Source organism: Neopelma chrysocephalum, unplaced genomic scaffold, assembly GCF_003984885.1.
Source record: "Neopelma chrysocephalum unplaced genomic scaffold, ASM398488v2 Primary Assembly neopelma1_65, whole genome shotgun sequence".
NCBI classification, from domain to species: domain Eukaryota; kingdom Metazoa; phylum Chordata; class Aves; order Passeriformes; family Pipridae; genus Neopelma; species Neopelma chrysocephalum.
Genome location: NW_020897722.1, coordinates 869,827 through 887,650, shown reverse-complemented (window position 1 = coordinate 887,650; position 17,824 = coordinate 869,827). Strand labels below are relative to the sequence as shown.

At 46.7% G+C, this 17,824-nt stretch overlaps 1 protein-coding gene and 1 long non-coding RNA gene across 10 annotated transcripts in view; one reads left to right on the top strand and one right to left on the bottom strand.

Annotated features, from left to right (window-relative positions):
* The window catches only part of SLX4 (SLX4 structure-specific endonuclease subunit), a 29,758-nt gene extending 18,478 nt beyond the window's left edge, over positions 1 to 11,280 (bottom strand). For 2 of the 9 annotated variants that reach the window (XM_027683846.1, XM_027683849.1), the window contains exons 1-5: positions 11,163 to 11,250; positions 4,769 to 4,871; positions 2,309 to 3,016; positions 1,217 to 1,480; positions 250 to 424 (exon numbers count right to left, since the gene is read on the bottom strand). In XM_027683846.1, coding sequence (XP_027539647.1) covers positions 250 to 424; positions 1,217 to 1,480; positions 2,309 to 2,678 — 809 coding nt within the window. In that variant the 5' untranslated portion in view covers positions 2,679 to 3,016; positions 4,769 to 4,871; positions 11,163 to 11,250. Of the gene's footprint in view, positions 1 to 249; positions 425 to 1,216; positions 1,481 to 2,308; positions 3,017 to 4,768; positions 4,872 to 4,997; positions 5,213 to 7,644; positions 7,905 to 9,311; positions 10,326 to 10,880; positions 10,900 to 11,162 lie in introns of those variants that run through there. The other 7 variants (XM_027683848.1, XM_027683844.1, XM_027683842.1 and 4 more) reach the window with 7 other exon arrangements.
* An 847-nt stretch (positions 11,281 to 12,127) lies between these two features.
* LOC113967783 lies at positions 12,128 to 13,552 on the top strand. The gene is made up of 2 exons (XR_003534285.1): positions 12,128 to 12,368; positions 12,653 to 13,552. It is a non-coding gene; the product is annotated as an uncharacterized LOC113967783 (long non-coding RNA).
* The last annotated feature ends 4,272 nt before the right edge of the window (positions 13,553 to 17,824 follow it).

Genomic DNA, 17,824 nt, shown 5'->3' with positions numbered 1-17,824 from the left:
GTTCATTTACAACGGCAGCTCCTCTGCCACGCTGCTGATGAAAGCAGCATTGGCCTGGCTGATAGAGAAGCCCTGCAGGGCAACACAATCAAGCCTCTGCTTTCAGATCAAAAGGACTTGTTAATTCAGGCCATAAAGGTCAAGGCCACTATACAGAATCCCAGCTCCTGTGTTCTTTCATGGCTGAGCTGAGTGAGGAGTGTGGGGAGGGGCTGCCTGTGGACAGGACACCTCGTGCTGGTGTTTCACCTGTTGACGTGCTGCTCCCGTCGCGTCGTGTTCATGGCTGAGAGATCCTTCTGGCAGATCTGGCAAAAGAACAACCCTGCATCCTCCAGGCTTGCCACGGCTTCCTTCTTGCTTTCCTGCTGAAGAGCCAAAGCCAGAGCACCGTCGTGTTCCACGGATGGGAGCTGGTGGGTATCTGGCAAAGAAGGGAGAGATGGTCTAAGAGAGAAAGCTAAGAATCCTGTCTGAAAGGTGAGGAGCCATTATACTCATGATTATTAGCTTATTGAACTAGACACACAGAGATTAACTGCAATCTTTCTCTTGCATCTTCACACCTGACCTCTGACAAGGAAAGGTACAACCTGCACCCTTCAAACACTCCAGGACTGCACCAGCCCAGGGGCAGGAGGGGGCAATTTGCTGCAGTGTCAGAGCCAGTGAAGGGTCAGTTTGGGCTGAAATTTCTGGGGAGAATGTGGGATCTTATACATCACATGTATAACACAGCAGACTTTCATGTCCATACAGAAGCAAGAAGGACTTGATCTATGAAGAACCAACCAGAGTAAAACTGCTGTGAATTCAATTCACCTGCTCAGAACATATCATCTTGCAGAGTGCCTGGAGATCCTACCAAAGATGGGGCTACCTAGGAGCTACATTTACACAACAGCTGCCTAATACTGTCCCAAGGGGAGGATGACCAAGTTCACTGATCCTGTTGGAATTTCAGCCTGTTTCCAAGAAGATCCCTCCAGAATCTACATGAGGTTAATTCAGCCCTAAAGAAGATCTGGTGAGAAAAGCATGGATAGTCCTTTAACAACAAAGTTCTCTCAGGTATCTGGAATGATTTATTCAGTGCTGCACAAAAAGCCACTAGGCCAGCAAGGAACAAAGCCCAGGAATGCAGGACTGCTCCTCATGAAACCACTCTCACCAGCCACTCATTTCACACACAGCAGAGCTAAGAGGAGAAACGCACCATCCTCTGGAGGGTTCTGCTCCTGGCTTCCATCAGGGAAATCCCCACTGGCTGCAGCCCTTGGCACACTCCCATCTGTGCTGAGTTTCAGCTGCTCAGGTGCCACCCTCTTGAACTGCTGCATTCTCTCCACCACCAGCTCTGCCACCCGCACCTTCGGCCCCGCCAGCAGCTGCACCTTTGAGGTGGGTGAGGAGCAGGTTCCTGGCTGTGTGGCAGGAAGGAAGGGTAATGTAGTCTGGGAACAGCCACTCAGGGTATTTACTAGAGGGGGAGAAAACACCAGTTTTAGCAGTCAGTTTTCAACACACGCTGAGAGCTGCTGGGAAGCCCTTCCCTGCTGGCAGCCTGGGCCAGGTCAGGTTCTGCAACAGCCATTCTTAGAGAAGTGAACAATTTACTGACTTTATACTTGATAACCACAGTAACATCATCAGGCTTCTGTGCTTCAGTGGAGTTTGGATACCTCTATATCCCTTTTAGAGTGAGGAATATTAAGGAAGACCTTGCCTGAAGGTTACTGGTGAGAACAAGGAAGGCAGCCCCACGGCCCCACTCTCCCCAGTGCTCCCAGTGCACAATGTCCTGTTCCTGACCTAATTTATCAGTTTAAGGTGACTGCATTCTGGCCATCATGTTTAATAACTACTGAAGGATCAATCCTTCATGTATTAATCCAATGCCTCTCAACTGATTCATATTTTTGCCCTTGACAACATCCAGTGGCAGTGTATTTCACCATACCACGATGCACTGAGCGAAAAAGCACTTCAATATATTCTAAGCTTGCTTTGAGAAGATTTTAGGGTGTTTTTCTCAATTCTGACACTGTAAAAACCAGTGAATAATGACTGCCCAACACATCACTTTGTACCAAGGCTTTACCTTATTGAGGGACATCTGCCTGCAGCACAGAGCACACTCTTAGGCTAAACCCCAAGATGAACCCAAGTAGGTAAACACAGGTGGAAAGAAAAGGTGCAAACTCCTTCCATCAGTGCTGCTGTGTGTCCCCTCCAGCTGGACTTCTCAAGACCTCTACTGAATCAGAGAGACTTTTCAGTCAAAACTGAGCTGTTTTGGTTCACTCACCTGTCAGAGGCCTCTGGCTACACTCAGAGGTCCCTGTGCTCAGCTGGCTGGCAGGGAAAGGGCTTCTCCTTCCATCCCCTTGTGCAGTCTCACCACTACAGGCTGCAGCATCACCCTCTTCTTTGGGCACCAATGTTTGTTCCTGTGGACCCAAATCTCGAGGCAAGTTTGTCTCCTTCACTGCTGGTATGTGATGATGGGTTTGGCTCTGAGCAGCAGCTTTGCCTCTTCTTAATTTGCTCCGTGCTGTGGTGGTGCTCTTTGACCTCTTCTGAGCCCTCTTTGCTGTTTCAGCATCCCCAGCCTTTTTCTTTGCCCTACTCAAAATATTTGCCCACAACTCTTTAAAATCACTGTCCTGTTCATCCATTGGTTTGCAGCTCCCAGTAACACCGTGTAATGACACTGTGAGGAGTGGAGGGCAGGATCAGTTCAGGTTTGCATCAGCCCTTCCAGCACCTCAGGGATGTCCTTTCTCCAGAATCCAACGAGGTCACCAGACAGAGTGGGCACTTCTGACAGTTCATCCTTCCACACTTAATTCACAGCCATTCAGGAGAGCACGTTCTCTCTCCTAAGACCTCACCTTCTTTCACGAGCTGTTCTTTAGAGCACTCTAGACGTGAGTTAAACACCTCAGTTTGTGCAGAGCATGTGCAGGATCACCATGATTTGCTACAGACCTTCAGAAAGACACTTATTAAAGCCCTTAAACAAAGAAACAAAACCAGGTGGTTATGCAGGATGGCATGTGCAGATGCAGTGTGGGACAGAACTTTGAAGATGAAGAGAATTTGTATGAAATAGTAAGATCAGAAAAAGCACATATTGACCCCAAACACTGCCCCTATAATTGTACTGCAGACATGCCCAAGCCACATTAGCAAAGGAGAGGAAAGCTTTGAAAGCAGGTATCTGGTACAGGATAGGCTTTTGTTCTGGAGCTCAGGATTTGAGACTTTCCTTTTGTCCTTGGGATTTGAGACATTCCTACTTATATTTATGTAACACAAGACCAGTGAAAGCAGCAGAGGAGGAAAAAAAACCCCTTTTTTCAGCTCAAGCAGTGATTCTGGAGTGTAAAACTCTGCTTTGAGACACTGCAGTTCTAGAAAGGAGAGTCCAACCTCCTTTTGAGAAGTAAATAAATGGAGCTTCTGGCATTTCAGAAGGACGAGTCAGAGAACAATTTTATCAAACATGTTCACCCTTTTTCTCTTTTTACCTCCTCAGCTGCTCACTTAGGATTAGCTCTCCTGCTCATACTGGATTCTTCCCTTAAGTACTCAGTAAACCATGGCACTGACCATGTTTCACAAACTGCTGTCACATAAACAAGGTAAACAGACTAAACAAATGGTATTTTTAAATGAGTTTTTTAATCTTTTCAGCTACAGCAAGAACAGCAGTACTAGGCAGGGATTACTTGGAACAGCACTGGGTACAATGTCCAGATGGAAATGCCATCAACTCCCAGGCAACATTAAAACTAGAGCTCTATTCTTAGACATTTTGATTGTCCTCTTCTTCCTAGTCCTGAGTTCATGATGGTTCTGGCTATTTGACCAGAGGTTTTATATTGCTCCCAAAACCTCCTTCTTTCAAGCCTAAACTGGAGTGTTTCACTTGGAATGGCAGCAGCTCTGGTTCAGTTTCTCCAGTAAAGCTCTGGGCACAGAAAGACTCAAAAAGCAGGAAAAACACACACTAAATTGTTTTCTCAAATGGCCTGGCTGCAGCCATGAGAGGCTGAGGAATGCTGGTTACACACTTTCATGGGTCAGCTCTTCCTGTAAGCAATTACAGATGTTAATGGATTTATTTATTTTAAACTCAGGCTCCCAAACCAGCAGAGGATTTTGCTGTGAATCTTGGAGTCATTTCCTGTCAGAGAGAAACTGAAGTTTTATGTAGCCAGTTCATAAATTTACTTTTCCTGGACAGAGTCTTGGTGTAGTTACCACTGTAAATTGACCATTTTCTTCTAAGGAGGAGACAGCATGTGGAGAAATCCCAAATCTCACATCCTCCATGGCTTTAAATACCTCTCACAGACATCTGTACTGACACAGTACATCTGTACTGTCGGATTATTTATGGTGAGTTCCTGATACTAAACTTTGAAACAGATCAGTGCTTTTGCATTTGCAATCAATTTTCAGTGCCCCAGGTAGATAAGATCAGACATACAAACAATAGAAAACTAACTAAGAATTTATCTGTATTACTCCTCCCTTTCTAGACCAGCATTTACAGGCTCCTGCTCTGTTCAACATCTCAGTATTTCTGATTTTCTGCTATTGCTGCCCCTAACAGCCAGCTTTGGCACCACTTTGGAAGGCTCAAAAAGTAATGACTTTGAAAATAATTTCTTTCAGAATAGTACTGAATTAATTTTTGAAGATTCTAGGACTCAACAAATCACAAAAGTGGTCAAATAAAATAATCAGCAGCACTTACCTATCCACTGAGATTCTGAATCTATAGCCCAGGTGTGCTCTTCAAGTAAACGTGGGTCAGCAAAGTGGCACAAAGCAGGACAAGTAAGAATGAAAGATGGAACCTGGAAAATGGAAGGAAAATGTCGGATTTAGTGCATTTTGTGCTAACTGCTCTTTCTGCTGGAGATCCAAGGTGCAGGGGGAAGGTGACAGTGATGATGATCTGCCAATTCCACTGACCTGCACACCTGAGCTGTGCAGGTGAGTCGGGTGCATTGCTCAGGACCTGCTCAGCTCAGCTCTGCAGGATGAGATGCTCTCAGGTTAAAAATATAAAAGGACAGACATCTAAAAATAACTTGATCATCATTTCAACCAGTTCAACAGGTATCTTGAAGGGAGTCTACAGAAAAGATGGACTACAAGAACATGTAGTGACAGCACAAGGTGGAATGGCTTCACACTGCCAAAGGGCAGGGTTAGATGGGATACTGGAGAGAAATTGTTCCCTGTGAGGGTGGGGAGGCCCTGGCACAGGTTGCCCAGAGAAGCTGTGGCTGCCCCATCCCTGGAAATGTCCAAGGCCTGGTTTGATGGGGCTTGGAGCAACCTGGGCTAGTGGAAGGTGTCCCTGCCCATGGCAGAGGGTAGAACTGGATGGGCTTTAGGGTCTCTTCCAACCCAAACCATTCTGTGATTCTATGATATAAAAATATGTACTTATTACGTGCCTTGTATTTACTGCCTTGTAATTACTTAGTTAAATCATAGAACCCTTAAAAAAACCCCAAACAACAGGTAAAATATCTGCTTAAAAAAACCCCGAACCGGTAAAACATCTGCTCCCTCCTTCCAGAGCAGCTTCTCTTTTAACACTTGAAAGAGTATTTCCACCAGCAGTCCAACCACTTGACACAAATACACAACATCTGGGCCTGCTCATTTGCTGCTTTAAACTGTCTGTCTGTTCCAGGAACAATTCTCCTGCCATTTCAGCCTCCAAGAATATGTCATCAGTATGGCTACAATGTGTACATCAACGCTAGACAGGCCTAAGAAACTTGTGGCCAGCAGACACCTCCTCCCCTCCCCAGCCCCTGCAGTGGTGCCTCAGTATCTCTCCTTAATTCCTCATCTTTAAAGAAAAATTGACTTTATAATTCCAAAAAAAGAAAGTACCTTGCGAGCAATTTCTGGTATTTCACAAGAAATACTAAGGGAAAATGGATTATTTAACATTAAAGTAACCTGAATTATTGACTGGGTTCCCTAGCACAGGAAAAACATGGACTTGTTGGAGTGAGTCCAGAAGTGGCCACCAGGATGATTAGAGGGATGGAGCACCTCTGGCATGGCTGGTATAAAAGGTATTCCTGGTATACCAGGAAAGGCTGAGAATTGGGATTGTTCAGCCTGGAAAAGAGAAGGCTTTGGGTGACCTAAGTGTGGTCTTTCAGTACCTGAAGGGGCTGACAAGAAACATGGAGAGAGACTTTACAAGGGCCTGGAGTGCCAGGACAAGGGGAATGGCTTCCCACTGACACAGGGCAGGGTTAGATGGGATATTGGGAAGGAATTCTTCCCTGTGAGGGTGGGGAGGCCCTGGCACAGGTTGTCCAGAGAAGCTGTGGCTGCCCCATCCCTGGAAGTGTCCAAGGCCAGGCTGGACAGGGCTTGGAACAACCTGGGCTAGTGGAAGGTGTCCCTGCCCATGGCAGGGGGTGGAATGAGATGGGCTTTAACATCCCTTCCAACCCAAACCAGCCTGTGATTCCATGATTTCCACACATACCATTTCCCTGTGGTGAGAGTACAAACTGCCCTGTCCTGCAGTCAGACCCTCTCCCAGCTCCACCAGTGAGACAGCCCAGCTGGATTCATTCCCAACTGGGTGCTGAGTCTGCAGGTTTCCAGCTCCAGCAGGCAGGAAGCACGGAGTGGGCTATCCTTGTGTGCCAGGCAAAGTTTTTCTGCAAGAAGGGTGGCACTCTGCTCATCAGGATCACCTTCTCCTGCTTCCACACCAGCAAGATCAACATAGGAGTGGTCCTAGCAGTTCTGAAAAGCTGGCCAGGACTGAATGGAGAGTCAAGGAATGGGATCAAAGTGACCGATATCACCTCAGCCTTCAGAAATTACCTAATTGCCACAGCCTATAAGACCCCAGGCTGCTAATTAGGGAGTGCTGACAGCAGCAGGATGATGGGATGCACCATGCTGGGTTGGCACTGGAAGCTTTATCCCCCCCCTTCTCCTTTTGTGGAAGCTGCAGCCCAAAGATCTGAAGGCTGGTGCAAAACTTCCAATCAAGCCAGACCAAAAACAGCACAGGGAAAGAATTTCTGCAGTGTTTGCTCTGGCAACCACACCAGAAGGAGGTCCCTAGAGATTCTTCCAGACCAAATCCTGTAACAAAAGTCTTCCTACAGGTTACTGATGGAGAAGAACTCACATGTCAACAGTGTAACTTCTGAAAAAGCACATTATCCTCCATCCTTTTAGGGACTCTTCACTAGAGCCTGTTTTCTGCATTAACCAACACCTTTATCACGACTTCCTAAAGACATGACACTGCATCTGTACAGTGCAGGGTCTCTGTGGTTGTGGAGGTGCAAATAAATTAACACTGAGGACAGCAGAGCTTGTTCTATGAGGAGAGAACAAATATAAGCGTAAAACAGGAATCCAGAGTCAGGTACAACCCTCTTGTCCAGGTTTCTGCCAGCTTTCCTGTGCCAGAACAGGATAACAAAACCAGATGTGGAAAACAGGGAACCAGAAATTAAGTCTCTACAAGCAAGGAAATGACAGGTAGGAAAATCATAATCAGATTTCAAGGAGCAATTTCAGCAATGACCAGGATCTCTGTCTACCTGGCACGACCCACTTCCATACCTGTTATCCCATCAGTGCCACGCTCACATTCCTGCTCGAGGCTACACCTCCCCCTGCCAGCACCTTGTACAAATGGCAAAGCATTTCACAGTCACTACGAAATCTGTCACATCCCAGACATGAATTTAAATCACTACTTACACAACGAAATGTCCCTCTACCAGCACGTCCCCAAAATGGGAAATTCACTTTATACCTCCCCTGGAAGGACAAAGGGGAAGTGAATATAAAAATAAACACTAACGGTCGCTCAGGTTGTATGCAAACACAGCAGCACCCAAATCACCCAGAGGGGCAGCTGGTGATGCAAAAACCAAATTGATTTGACTGAAAACAACGAGTTATTAATTTAAACAGAAAAATACAATTGAGATTAAGGACCCAATAAAAATATTTCGGTAGAGGCCCCCAAAATAAAGGAAGAGAACAATACTTATTAAAAACTAACCTGGTTTTCAGGGCAAGAAAAGGAATCAGAGTACTAATATAAACAAAGATGTAAAATAACATCATGGTGATGGAATTGGATTGCACTGATTAAAAACAATGAAAATAAACAATGAGTATACACAATCAAGTGTATTAAAGCCAGGAGGTAAAATTACCTGGCCAGAAAAGTTAAGGACTTTCAAAAAAGATCTTTTTGATGTCCATCAAAACCCAAAAGAAAAACCTATCAGGGCCACTAAATCAAACTGTGGAACTGTTAATCCTGTGAATATTCCTATAATATCCATCCCCTGGTGTTGCTGCAAACAGCATTTTCTAGGAGCAATCCAAAACACACCAAAAAGCAGATGCTGAAGGTGTTTCTGTCATGGGAATTGGATCATTTGCAAGCAGAAGTCACTGTGATTTTTCAAAAAGGACAATTAGGGAAGTAAACACTCATCTTGCACACAGAGCTCTATGCCAGGCTGTTAAAGAAATGGCTTAGGTGGGAATTGATGAATAAAGATGGATAATAAAATTAAGACCAGCCAACACAGTTTATGAAAAGCCAGAGCTCCTACACTCAGCTAATACCTTCTTAATGAGAGCTCTGTGTTATCAGGGGGGTAATTCTTCTGCAAACCATTAAAGAAGTATCAAGGGACAAAATGATTAATTAAAATCCTACAAAATCAATAAAACACATTTAAAATTATTAAAATGCAGCTGCAAACAGCTGTCATTGAGCATGTGTGTTTCTATTACCATCCCACAGAGATTAACTCTCTGCCTGTCCTGTTTTTCTGTATTTTAGATTAGGAAAGGAGTTGGGAGAGACACCAACCACCAGGCTTGAGCTGTCTGATGATCCAGGGAAGGGAACTCTTGGACAGCCCATCATTTTTCCAAACCAACCACATTGTGGCCTTGTCCCAGGTGTCTGACTCCACTCCAACACTGATAATTGTGACCATGTCAATCACTTCTGTCATTTTTTCAGATCAAGAATGGAGCAATCCATGATATGGATGTTTGTTAGCAGGAAAATGTCAAAGCTTATTGCCACGAGAGCCAAATATAAAGTGAAATTTAACACAGTATCTTGATTTCCCTCTTCGCTAAAATAGGAAGATGCTCACTTTAAAAACATGACCAAACTCATCACGGATTTCTACACGTGATCTAATGAAGTATCTTTTAGAATAATGTTTCATTAATTTATACCAATGACTTACTTGCTCTCTCCTCATCTCAAATTACATATAAAAGCTACAGTGAACCACACAACACTCTGCTTCGTGCATGTGTAGCTTTATGATGTCTCCATGCTCTCATTCCTGTTCTCCATCCTCCGGTGTCCATCACAAACAGGCTTGGTTTAGTCTTCTGAAAATACAGTTTTACACCTTCTCCTTTTATTCATTTAGTTCCTTCACCTTCTCAATATCCAGATATGTGGCTACCTTGATGTGAGTGATCTGGGCAGCTCTGGCATCACCCCAATGATCTCAGGAACGTGTAAATACTGCTCAGTAACAGCAGGGGATCAGCTCTCAGACCACCATGGCAGTTCCTCTGTGTTTGGCTTTCAGGAAAATTCCTTCTAGAAACTCTGGGCAAGAGCCTTGTCCACAGCCAAGGACCCAAAGCACAGTCTGAGTTTCAACAGCACACAATAATCTCAAACATCCTATTTAAATTCCTATTTTCTACTGTTTGACAGTTTCTTTGAAAAAAAGTGTAATTAAAATTGACCCAGTGGGAAAAGAAAAGGCTCAAAAGAACTCAAGGCCCAAATTTTCCAAATGCAAAGCTGATGGCAACAATTATTTCACTTTCTGTTTCCAGTCTGCCTCTGACACTGGTACCTAGAAAGCTGTTTTAATCCAAACACCAAAATCTAAGAGGAGAGGAGGGACCAGGAAGGAGATGAAGAAGAGGATTTTAAGCAAATACAAAAGCCACCCCCACAAGGGTCTTTTCTGTTATCAAAAAGGGCTGTACCCAGTCTGTGATTTTTGAGAGTTTATACAGAGACAATGGACTGAGCTTTGGGCTTTACTGGAGTCAAACTGGGCAGTAAAAATGATAAATGGTTTTGCCCAGCTGTAATTACAGCTTTATTTAAAACCAGAAGGGTAACAAGGAGTACCTTGTGTGTCTGCAGAGTCAGGGACAAAGTGTTGTCAGAAAAGTAGCTGAAACTGTCTCACTTCAAGGCAGGCCCATATCACAGTACCATAAAATGGTTTGGGATAGAAGGGGTGTTAAAGCCCATCCAGTTCCACCCCCTGCCATGGGCAGGGACACCTTCCACTTGCCCAGGTTGCTCCAAGCCCTGTCCAACCTGGCCTTGGACACTTCCAGGGATGGGGCAGCCACAGCTTCTCTGGACAACCTGTGCCAGAGCCTCCCCACCCTCCCAGCCAAGAATTCCTTCCCAATATCCCATCTAACCCTGCCCTGTGTCAGTGGGAAGCCATTCCCCTCATCCTGTCACTCCAGGCCCTTGTCCAAAGTCCCTCTCCAGCCTTCTGGATATGCAGTTCCTTGTGCCTCTGGGCCTGGAAGCAAAAGATGAAATTCCACATTGCTTCAGACCCCCAGAACTGCTTTCCCTGGTAACACTGTTTGAAAGAAGTTTGCTCTGAGGCTGGACACGTTAAACGACGTTTTTAGTGAACCCTGCCAGCTGCCAGTGCCCGCTGGCACCCTGGCACCCCCAGACACGCAGGTCTCCTTGTGCTTAACGGCTCTGCCTCTGCTCTATCCCTGAATTTTGGCCTTCAATGCCACGTTAACACCCGGGATGGAGCTTCCTCCCAAGGTCCGGGCTCATCATCCCCCTGAACCAGCACGGGGTGACGTCACAGAGATGACGTCATGTGATCGACGTCATATCGTTGATGTCACCCCAGGGCCATGCCAGTCCCGCGCCACCGCCTCCCCGCCGCCAGGTGGCGCCACGCCGCGCTGACGGCGCCGGCGTCATGACGTCACCCCGCCCGCCCGCGCTCTGCTCTGAGCGCTCCCCGCCCGTCCCGTCCCGTCCCGTTCCGTCCCTTTCCGCCCCGCAGCCGACCGACCTGTCCGCCTCGCCCTAGGGCTGCAGGCCCTCCCCGCACCCTGCCGCCAGGGCCCGGGGAGCCCCCGGTGCGCCGCCGGAGCGCATGCGCGGGGGCGCCAACCGTGTCGGTAGTCCCGCCGCGCGCGCGGCGCGCATGCGCAGGCCCGGCTGGAGGAGCGCTGACAGGGCCTCACCCTGCCCGCGCGTGCGCACGGGCTTCCCGCCAACGGTTGCCATGGAGACCGCCTCCCCCTCCCCACCCGCTGTCTTCTGCCCGCTCCCTTCTTCCCGTCCCCTCACGGGGCTGGCGGTGGCTCCTCTCGTCCCGTCCCCATCCCGCTCTCGCCCTCCGGGAGAACGGCCCGGCGCCTGCTGAGGCGAACCCGGCCCGGCGGCCACCGGGGGCAGCCGCGCGCCGCGGAAAGCGGCAGCGGCCCGGCCACCTCACGGCCCCGGCCTGGGGTGACGTCCAGTCAAACCGAGGGGCGGCTGGTTAGGGCCTCGGCTCCGGCTGTCGCCGAGGTGAATGGCCAGTCTGGGATGAACACCGGCGAAAGGGGAAAAGCACACGGCGTAGTATTCCTTGTTCGTGTTTTTAAAGAATTCTAATGTATGAAGTCTTTACATGTAAAACGTCAGGCACAGCTGTGCAGCTGCAGCCGGTTACAACTGTGATGTTTTGGGGTTATGATGGCTGTTGTGCTGCTCATACGGAAATTTATGGGAATACTGAAATTTCAAGGTGAGCAGTTCCGTAGCTCAAGCTTTTCCCAAGCTTATCTGTCAAAAGAATGACCACTGCCTTTTTATTTTGTACTTTAATACCTGGAGTTGGACAGGAAAACTTGAGCCTTTTTCCCACTACGTTCAGCTCTGGCTCAAAGTCCTCACACTGAGTCTTACCTTGAAGTCAGGATCAACAGTAACTTCCTCCAGATCATCAGTTAATTGTGGCCAAAGGTCTGCAGGTATAAAATCACCTGAGGTGCAGTGGGGGTTGGGGTGTTCATGCACTGGATTTGCATTTTGAATGTGTGATTTGTGTTGAAATCCGAATTTCTTTCTCAATGCTTGGTCTGGCTGTGGCAAGAACCAAAATCCCTCCTGGGCAACACTTCTCAACAGGCCAAGATGCAGAGGGAAGAGGTTTAGTGGAACATGGAACACACCAGAGCTTCATAAACATCAAGGCAGACACTTCACTAACTAAAAATGAGTTCTAATGGTGAGCAATAGAATGTCTCCTTTACATGTAAACATTTTCCCATAATTATATCTCTATCCGTAATTTAACATTACCAAAAGAAACAGACGCAGTTTCTTTTTGAAACGTTGCCTGTTCATTCCATGGTAAAAGTTGTAGATAATTTTTTTTACTATAAGGTTTCCAAGCTCCTGAAGCACTTGTGAGTTTTCACTTCCAGCAAAGAAATTTTACTTTTTAACCCATTCAAACAATTTTAGCTGGAAACCCTTGAATTTTAAGCAAAAAAATGGTTGTTTTGGCAGGACTGAGGGGTGTATTTTCTGCAGTGAATCCCATCAGGAGATTTACCCCCATCAGTACAAGAACTCGAAACTGATGTGAAGAAATCCTTTGGTTTGTGTCTTTCAACACTTCTGCTGGTTTATTCAAGTTCTTTCTCAAGTCACTGCACTGATGGGAATTAGGAGCCCTCTGAAGAAAATCCTGCAAGAACTTGCAAGTGCCCATTGCACAAACAGACTGAAAATACTCCAGTTACGTACTGAGACATGACTAAGCCCAGGCACAGGAGCATCTGTCTGCAAAAGGCCCTAAATTGAACTCAAAAGCACTCAAAAGCCAAAGGAATTGTGGCATTCCCAATGAAGACGGATCCAAAAGCACCAACACTTACTGGTTCACCCTGGCTGCCAAACAGGTATCTCTTTCACAGGGCATTTGAAGGCCTCTGAGCATTCCTAAAGGCAACAAGGATGTGGTTTTCCAGTCACTGTTTGTTCCCGACATCAGAGGACACAGCCACAGTGACAGGCACAGAGAGGAGAAGCAGCCCTCCCAAAATCAGGCAGCTGATCAGAGGCAGACTGTCTGGCTCTCCACATAGACCTACTGGACTTCCACAAGCAATTTTTGACTAATTCTCGTTCCCTCCCCAGCAGGGAATGGCTCTGTGTCAGAAATGGCTCAGGGCCCCAGTGCTTCAGACTCCAGTAGGAAAATCTTGGCTTAATTTAAAGTGTACTCACCCCTGAATTACAACTGTGTGGGTGCAGGCAGGTCCCTGAAGCAGCAACACTTGGGATCCACGCTGTGAGAGGCAGGAAATTTACTGTCACGCTGTGGTTTTGAGTTGTCTCTGCAGAAAACAACGATTATGGGACTTGTGAACAAGATTAGGTGACATTAAAAGGTTTTTAAAGTAACTGCTTGGATTCACCATGCAATGGGATTTATAGTAAATGTGGTTATCTGCAGATCTATGAATACACAAATTATGTATTCTGTATAATGTTCATGTTTATCTTCAGTGTGCTGCAGTCAGCATTTGTGTTTCTCTTTGCTCTGTCTCAGGGCAGATCCCCTGGTCTCTGTTAGGACTTGTAACACTGGTGGCTCTTTGGCAGCTCCAGCTTAATTTTCAAAGCTTTTCCATACAGGTTGATCAATCCAGGTCAGCAGTGATCAGAGAAGCAGCCACAGAGGCCAATTCCAGTGAGGAGAGTTTGGGTTTGCATTAATTTATTGTGTTGATTTCCTTCTCATGGACTTTGGCCATGCTGGATGACACAGCTCAGCACAATACTCAGAGCAATGTCTTGAAAGAGCCAAACAAGCAAGAAGGCAGCATTTTCCTCAAAAGTGGTTTGGTTTGCTTTATTGTAAAGTAGGAATTTTAGGATGGTACAGGCCACTATATTCATCTCCTCTTGTAAGCATGTTCCTATTCAGTAAGTCCCAGGGCACAAGTTCGAGTGATATAACCCAAAATTCATCTTGTTCTCCTGGGCAGTGAAGTGAATTCTCATTTCCAAGGAGAATCAGAATCATTCAATAAGGACACTGGGCATTAAAGGATCTCTAAACACGGTAAAAATACAATTCCCAACTGAAAAACCTAATCCCTGTCCTTTGATTTCTTGCAGGATGCTGCAAGGTAGCTTTGAACACTTGTTTTTTAAACTATCTGCTAAACCACTTGAGGCAGAACAGGTCCAGTGATCAAGATGCATCAGTGAGACAAAGCTCCAGTTGAATCTCCCTCTGTCTCCTGACACAGCTCCAAATTCTCAGTTTTCTAAGGATTTAATGTGGGACAGTTCCATGAAGGACTGACTTGCTGATTTACTTCTGGTCTTGGTTTTAGACCCAGTTACCTCTTGTTTACTTGGGTTGCAAAAGGAGAACAAGCTTTGCTTGGCTCCTCAGACTGCTGTTAACTGATCCCAAATCCCCTGCAGGTCATGTCGTGACATTTGGAATAACATTGAATGGATGTTTAAGGACAATTCATTAAACACCTTTTGCCACTCATGTTTAAAAAGCGGGGGAAATTCTGCTTTTTTTCCCCAATTTTTCATCCTTCCTGCTGCTGTGAATAGATTAAAAATGAGACCATCAGGAGTCCTTACAAATTTACTTACTGAAGCTTTTGGTCCTTGTTCTCCGGCCAACTCCTCCATTTCAGCCAGGACTTAGGGCAGACTTCACCCATACCCACCTGTTCACGTGCCAGATTGATTCCAGGAGGAGTGCAATGGGAAGGGCCTTGTGATTTGAGGTGGAATTCTTGCTAGAAGGAGCTCCAGCAACAAGGAGTTCTGTCCTGGGAGAACGGGAAAATGAGTGTCCAGGCAGAGAAACTTCCCTCCTGGCCTGGGCTGTGTTGAATCACAGCATTGGCCACAAAGAAGTGTCCCAGAGAAGATGGAGGTGAAGAGTAAAGGGGGAGGTGAAGGAGAAACAAAAGATGGTTCTGAGAGCAGGTGGAGAATAAATGACTTTTTTTTTTTCCCTGGAAGAAAAGCTTCCTGCTGATGAAAGAAAAGGAAAACCCATGTTTAACCCACTCCAGAAGCATCAGGAGGTGAGCAGTTCTGGGCAGATGGCAAGATAGATTTAGCGTGTCATCTTCTTCTTCCCAAACAATATGGGAGACAAACAGCTGGAAAGGACTTTGTGCAGGATAGTTCCAGTAAGCAGCCAAACTTCCAGGGATTCTCTGAAATCCCAGGAATTTTTATACCTAGGAATAAGGATTGGGAAGACACAGAACTGCCTGGGTAAGAATCTTCAAATGAAAGGCAGAGAGTCCCTCAAAGGTGCTCTAAGTTTATGTTTACTGCCTCATCCAAACCCAGCAGGTACTTGTCTTTATGCCTCTGTTTCACTTTGTGCTGGGATTCTGGAGTCCTGGGCTGTGTCCTTAATGCAGATTCACTGTGTCTCTTACAGGAAATTTATTTCAGCTCCATGCAGACCTTATTTGTACAGTAAGAATAATTCTGACTCACTTCACAGGGAGAGCAGGAGGATTAATCAACAATTGTGAGGGACCACAGAAGTGCTAAACATTATTAATGGCTCCCAAGTTTTCTTCTTTTGGAAACAGTGGCCATTTCTTCACATAATGTTTTTAACAGTTGCTGCTCAAGGAGCTTAGATTGCAGATTCCTGGCTTGTGGTTTGTCCATAAATCACAGACTTGGAGCCTGCCCAAGACACTCTCCATGGTCTCAGCAGGAAGTCTGGACGAGAGAAAACTTTGTTTTCAGTCTGGCCCCATGAACCACTTTATGGCCAGTCCAGTTTCAAGATCCCAAGCCAGACGTGAGAGGGATTCTGTCCAAGTTTAAAAGCACGAGGTCTCTGGAATGTCCCTTCAAACTGGTTTCACTGCCTGTAAATATTTTCCATCTTCTGCCCTGGAGGATATAGGTTTGACTCCACAGCTGATGAGCCTGGGCAGAGCAGGAGAGGAGGCCACGCTGTTTATCACCAAGTTTGTCAGCACACAAGGTTTAATTTGTAGAAAAATGAACAAAAAAAAATCCCCCAAACCCCAAAAACCAACCACAAGAAAAGGAGTCGGGCAGCAGTTAATAGGGTCCCAGTACAAACCAAACCCAGTAGATCCGTTTTCTACACTAGGCAGGGTTCAGCATTGCTTTACAGCCAGGACATGAAACAAGCTCCATGAGATTTCTCCAGGTTGGAGATCCCCAATTCCCTTCCTGGTAGAGCAAATGCTGAAGGACACAACTAGCCCATTCTGGGCACTTCCCAGCACCATTCCCACGTGCTGCATTCTCTGGGTTCACCACAATGTGCTGCAGACACCAGGAGCACTCTGGCTGCAGGAAGAGCACAGGCCAGATGGAAACTGCTTGGTGATACAACACATCTGAGGATGAGTAATGTAATGTCCAAGTGGAGACCACGGGAGCTGGGAGAGAACAGGAGCTGGAAGAGCACAGCTGCAGCTTCACCACCACAAACAGTGCTGCAGTTCTGATGCAAGATCCATACAAGCCTCCTCTGCTTACACAGCACGTGTCAAGGTTGTGCAGGAAGTGAAAAGCCAGGTTCTAGTGAGCTTCCTACACCTCCCTTTTGCCATCATGTTTGGAACAACTCATCCTTTTCACTGCTTTTTTCACCAAAGAGCCTCTGTTGCCCTTTCAGACACGGAGTCATCACAGAAGACCAGCTTCCACCTGTGTTCCTATCAGCACTTCAATACATCCTCCTTTCCCACTAGGATCTGCTCTGTTAGCCAGGCTCATCATCCTCACACACCAGCCCTCCCTCCAGGTCTTTGCACAACAAAAGGGAAAGCTGAGCTTGAGGTGAGGACCCCGAGCCTGCTGGTGTGTGCAGTGATGAAGCTTAGACAAAGCAGTGTGATAAAGTGTATGAGATTTGGGCCAAAGCACTCTCCTTGTCCTGCTGCTACTGCTCCTTCCTGCATCCCAGGACCATCACCACCTCTCACCGTGTCTGATGGGCACAGGGACACAGGGCAGGTGTGCACTCCAGGAACAGAAATCTTATTTGATATTTTAATCACAAATCTCTCGTGGCAAAAAAATTAGCACCTCAAGGGCTGCTGGAATTCCTGGAGGATTCCCAGGATGGGGAGGTTAAAGATGTGTCAGTTTATGACCAACTCACAAACAAGCACGCTCTGCTTCTCACTGCAGCAAAGGTTACAAACCAGCATCCAGCTCAGGCATTGTATCAACAGCTGCTATTTTGAGGCACTTTAACAGGTGAGCAGCTTGCAGGATACCACACTCACCTGCTGTGCTGCTCAGGAATCACCAAAGGTTGAAATTCCTTCAGTGTGTGTTAGAATCACAGGATTGTTTAGGTTGGAAAAGTCCTCAAAGATCCTCGAGGCCAGCTATGAGCCCAGCACTGCCATGGCCACCACTAACCCATGTCCCCAGGTGCCATATTCACATGGCTTTTGAATCCCTCCAGGAATGGTGACTCCACCACTGCCCTGGGCAGCTGTGCCAGGGACTGACCACCCTGTCAGTGAAGAAATTCCCCCAGTACCCAACCTAAACCTCCCCTGGCACAACTTGAGGCTGTTTCCTCTTGTCCTGTCCCTTGTTCCCTGGGAGCAGAGCCCGACCCCCCCCCCAGCTCTCCCCTCCTGTCAGGGAGTTGCAGAGCCAGAAGGTCCCCCC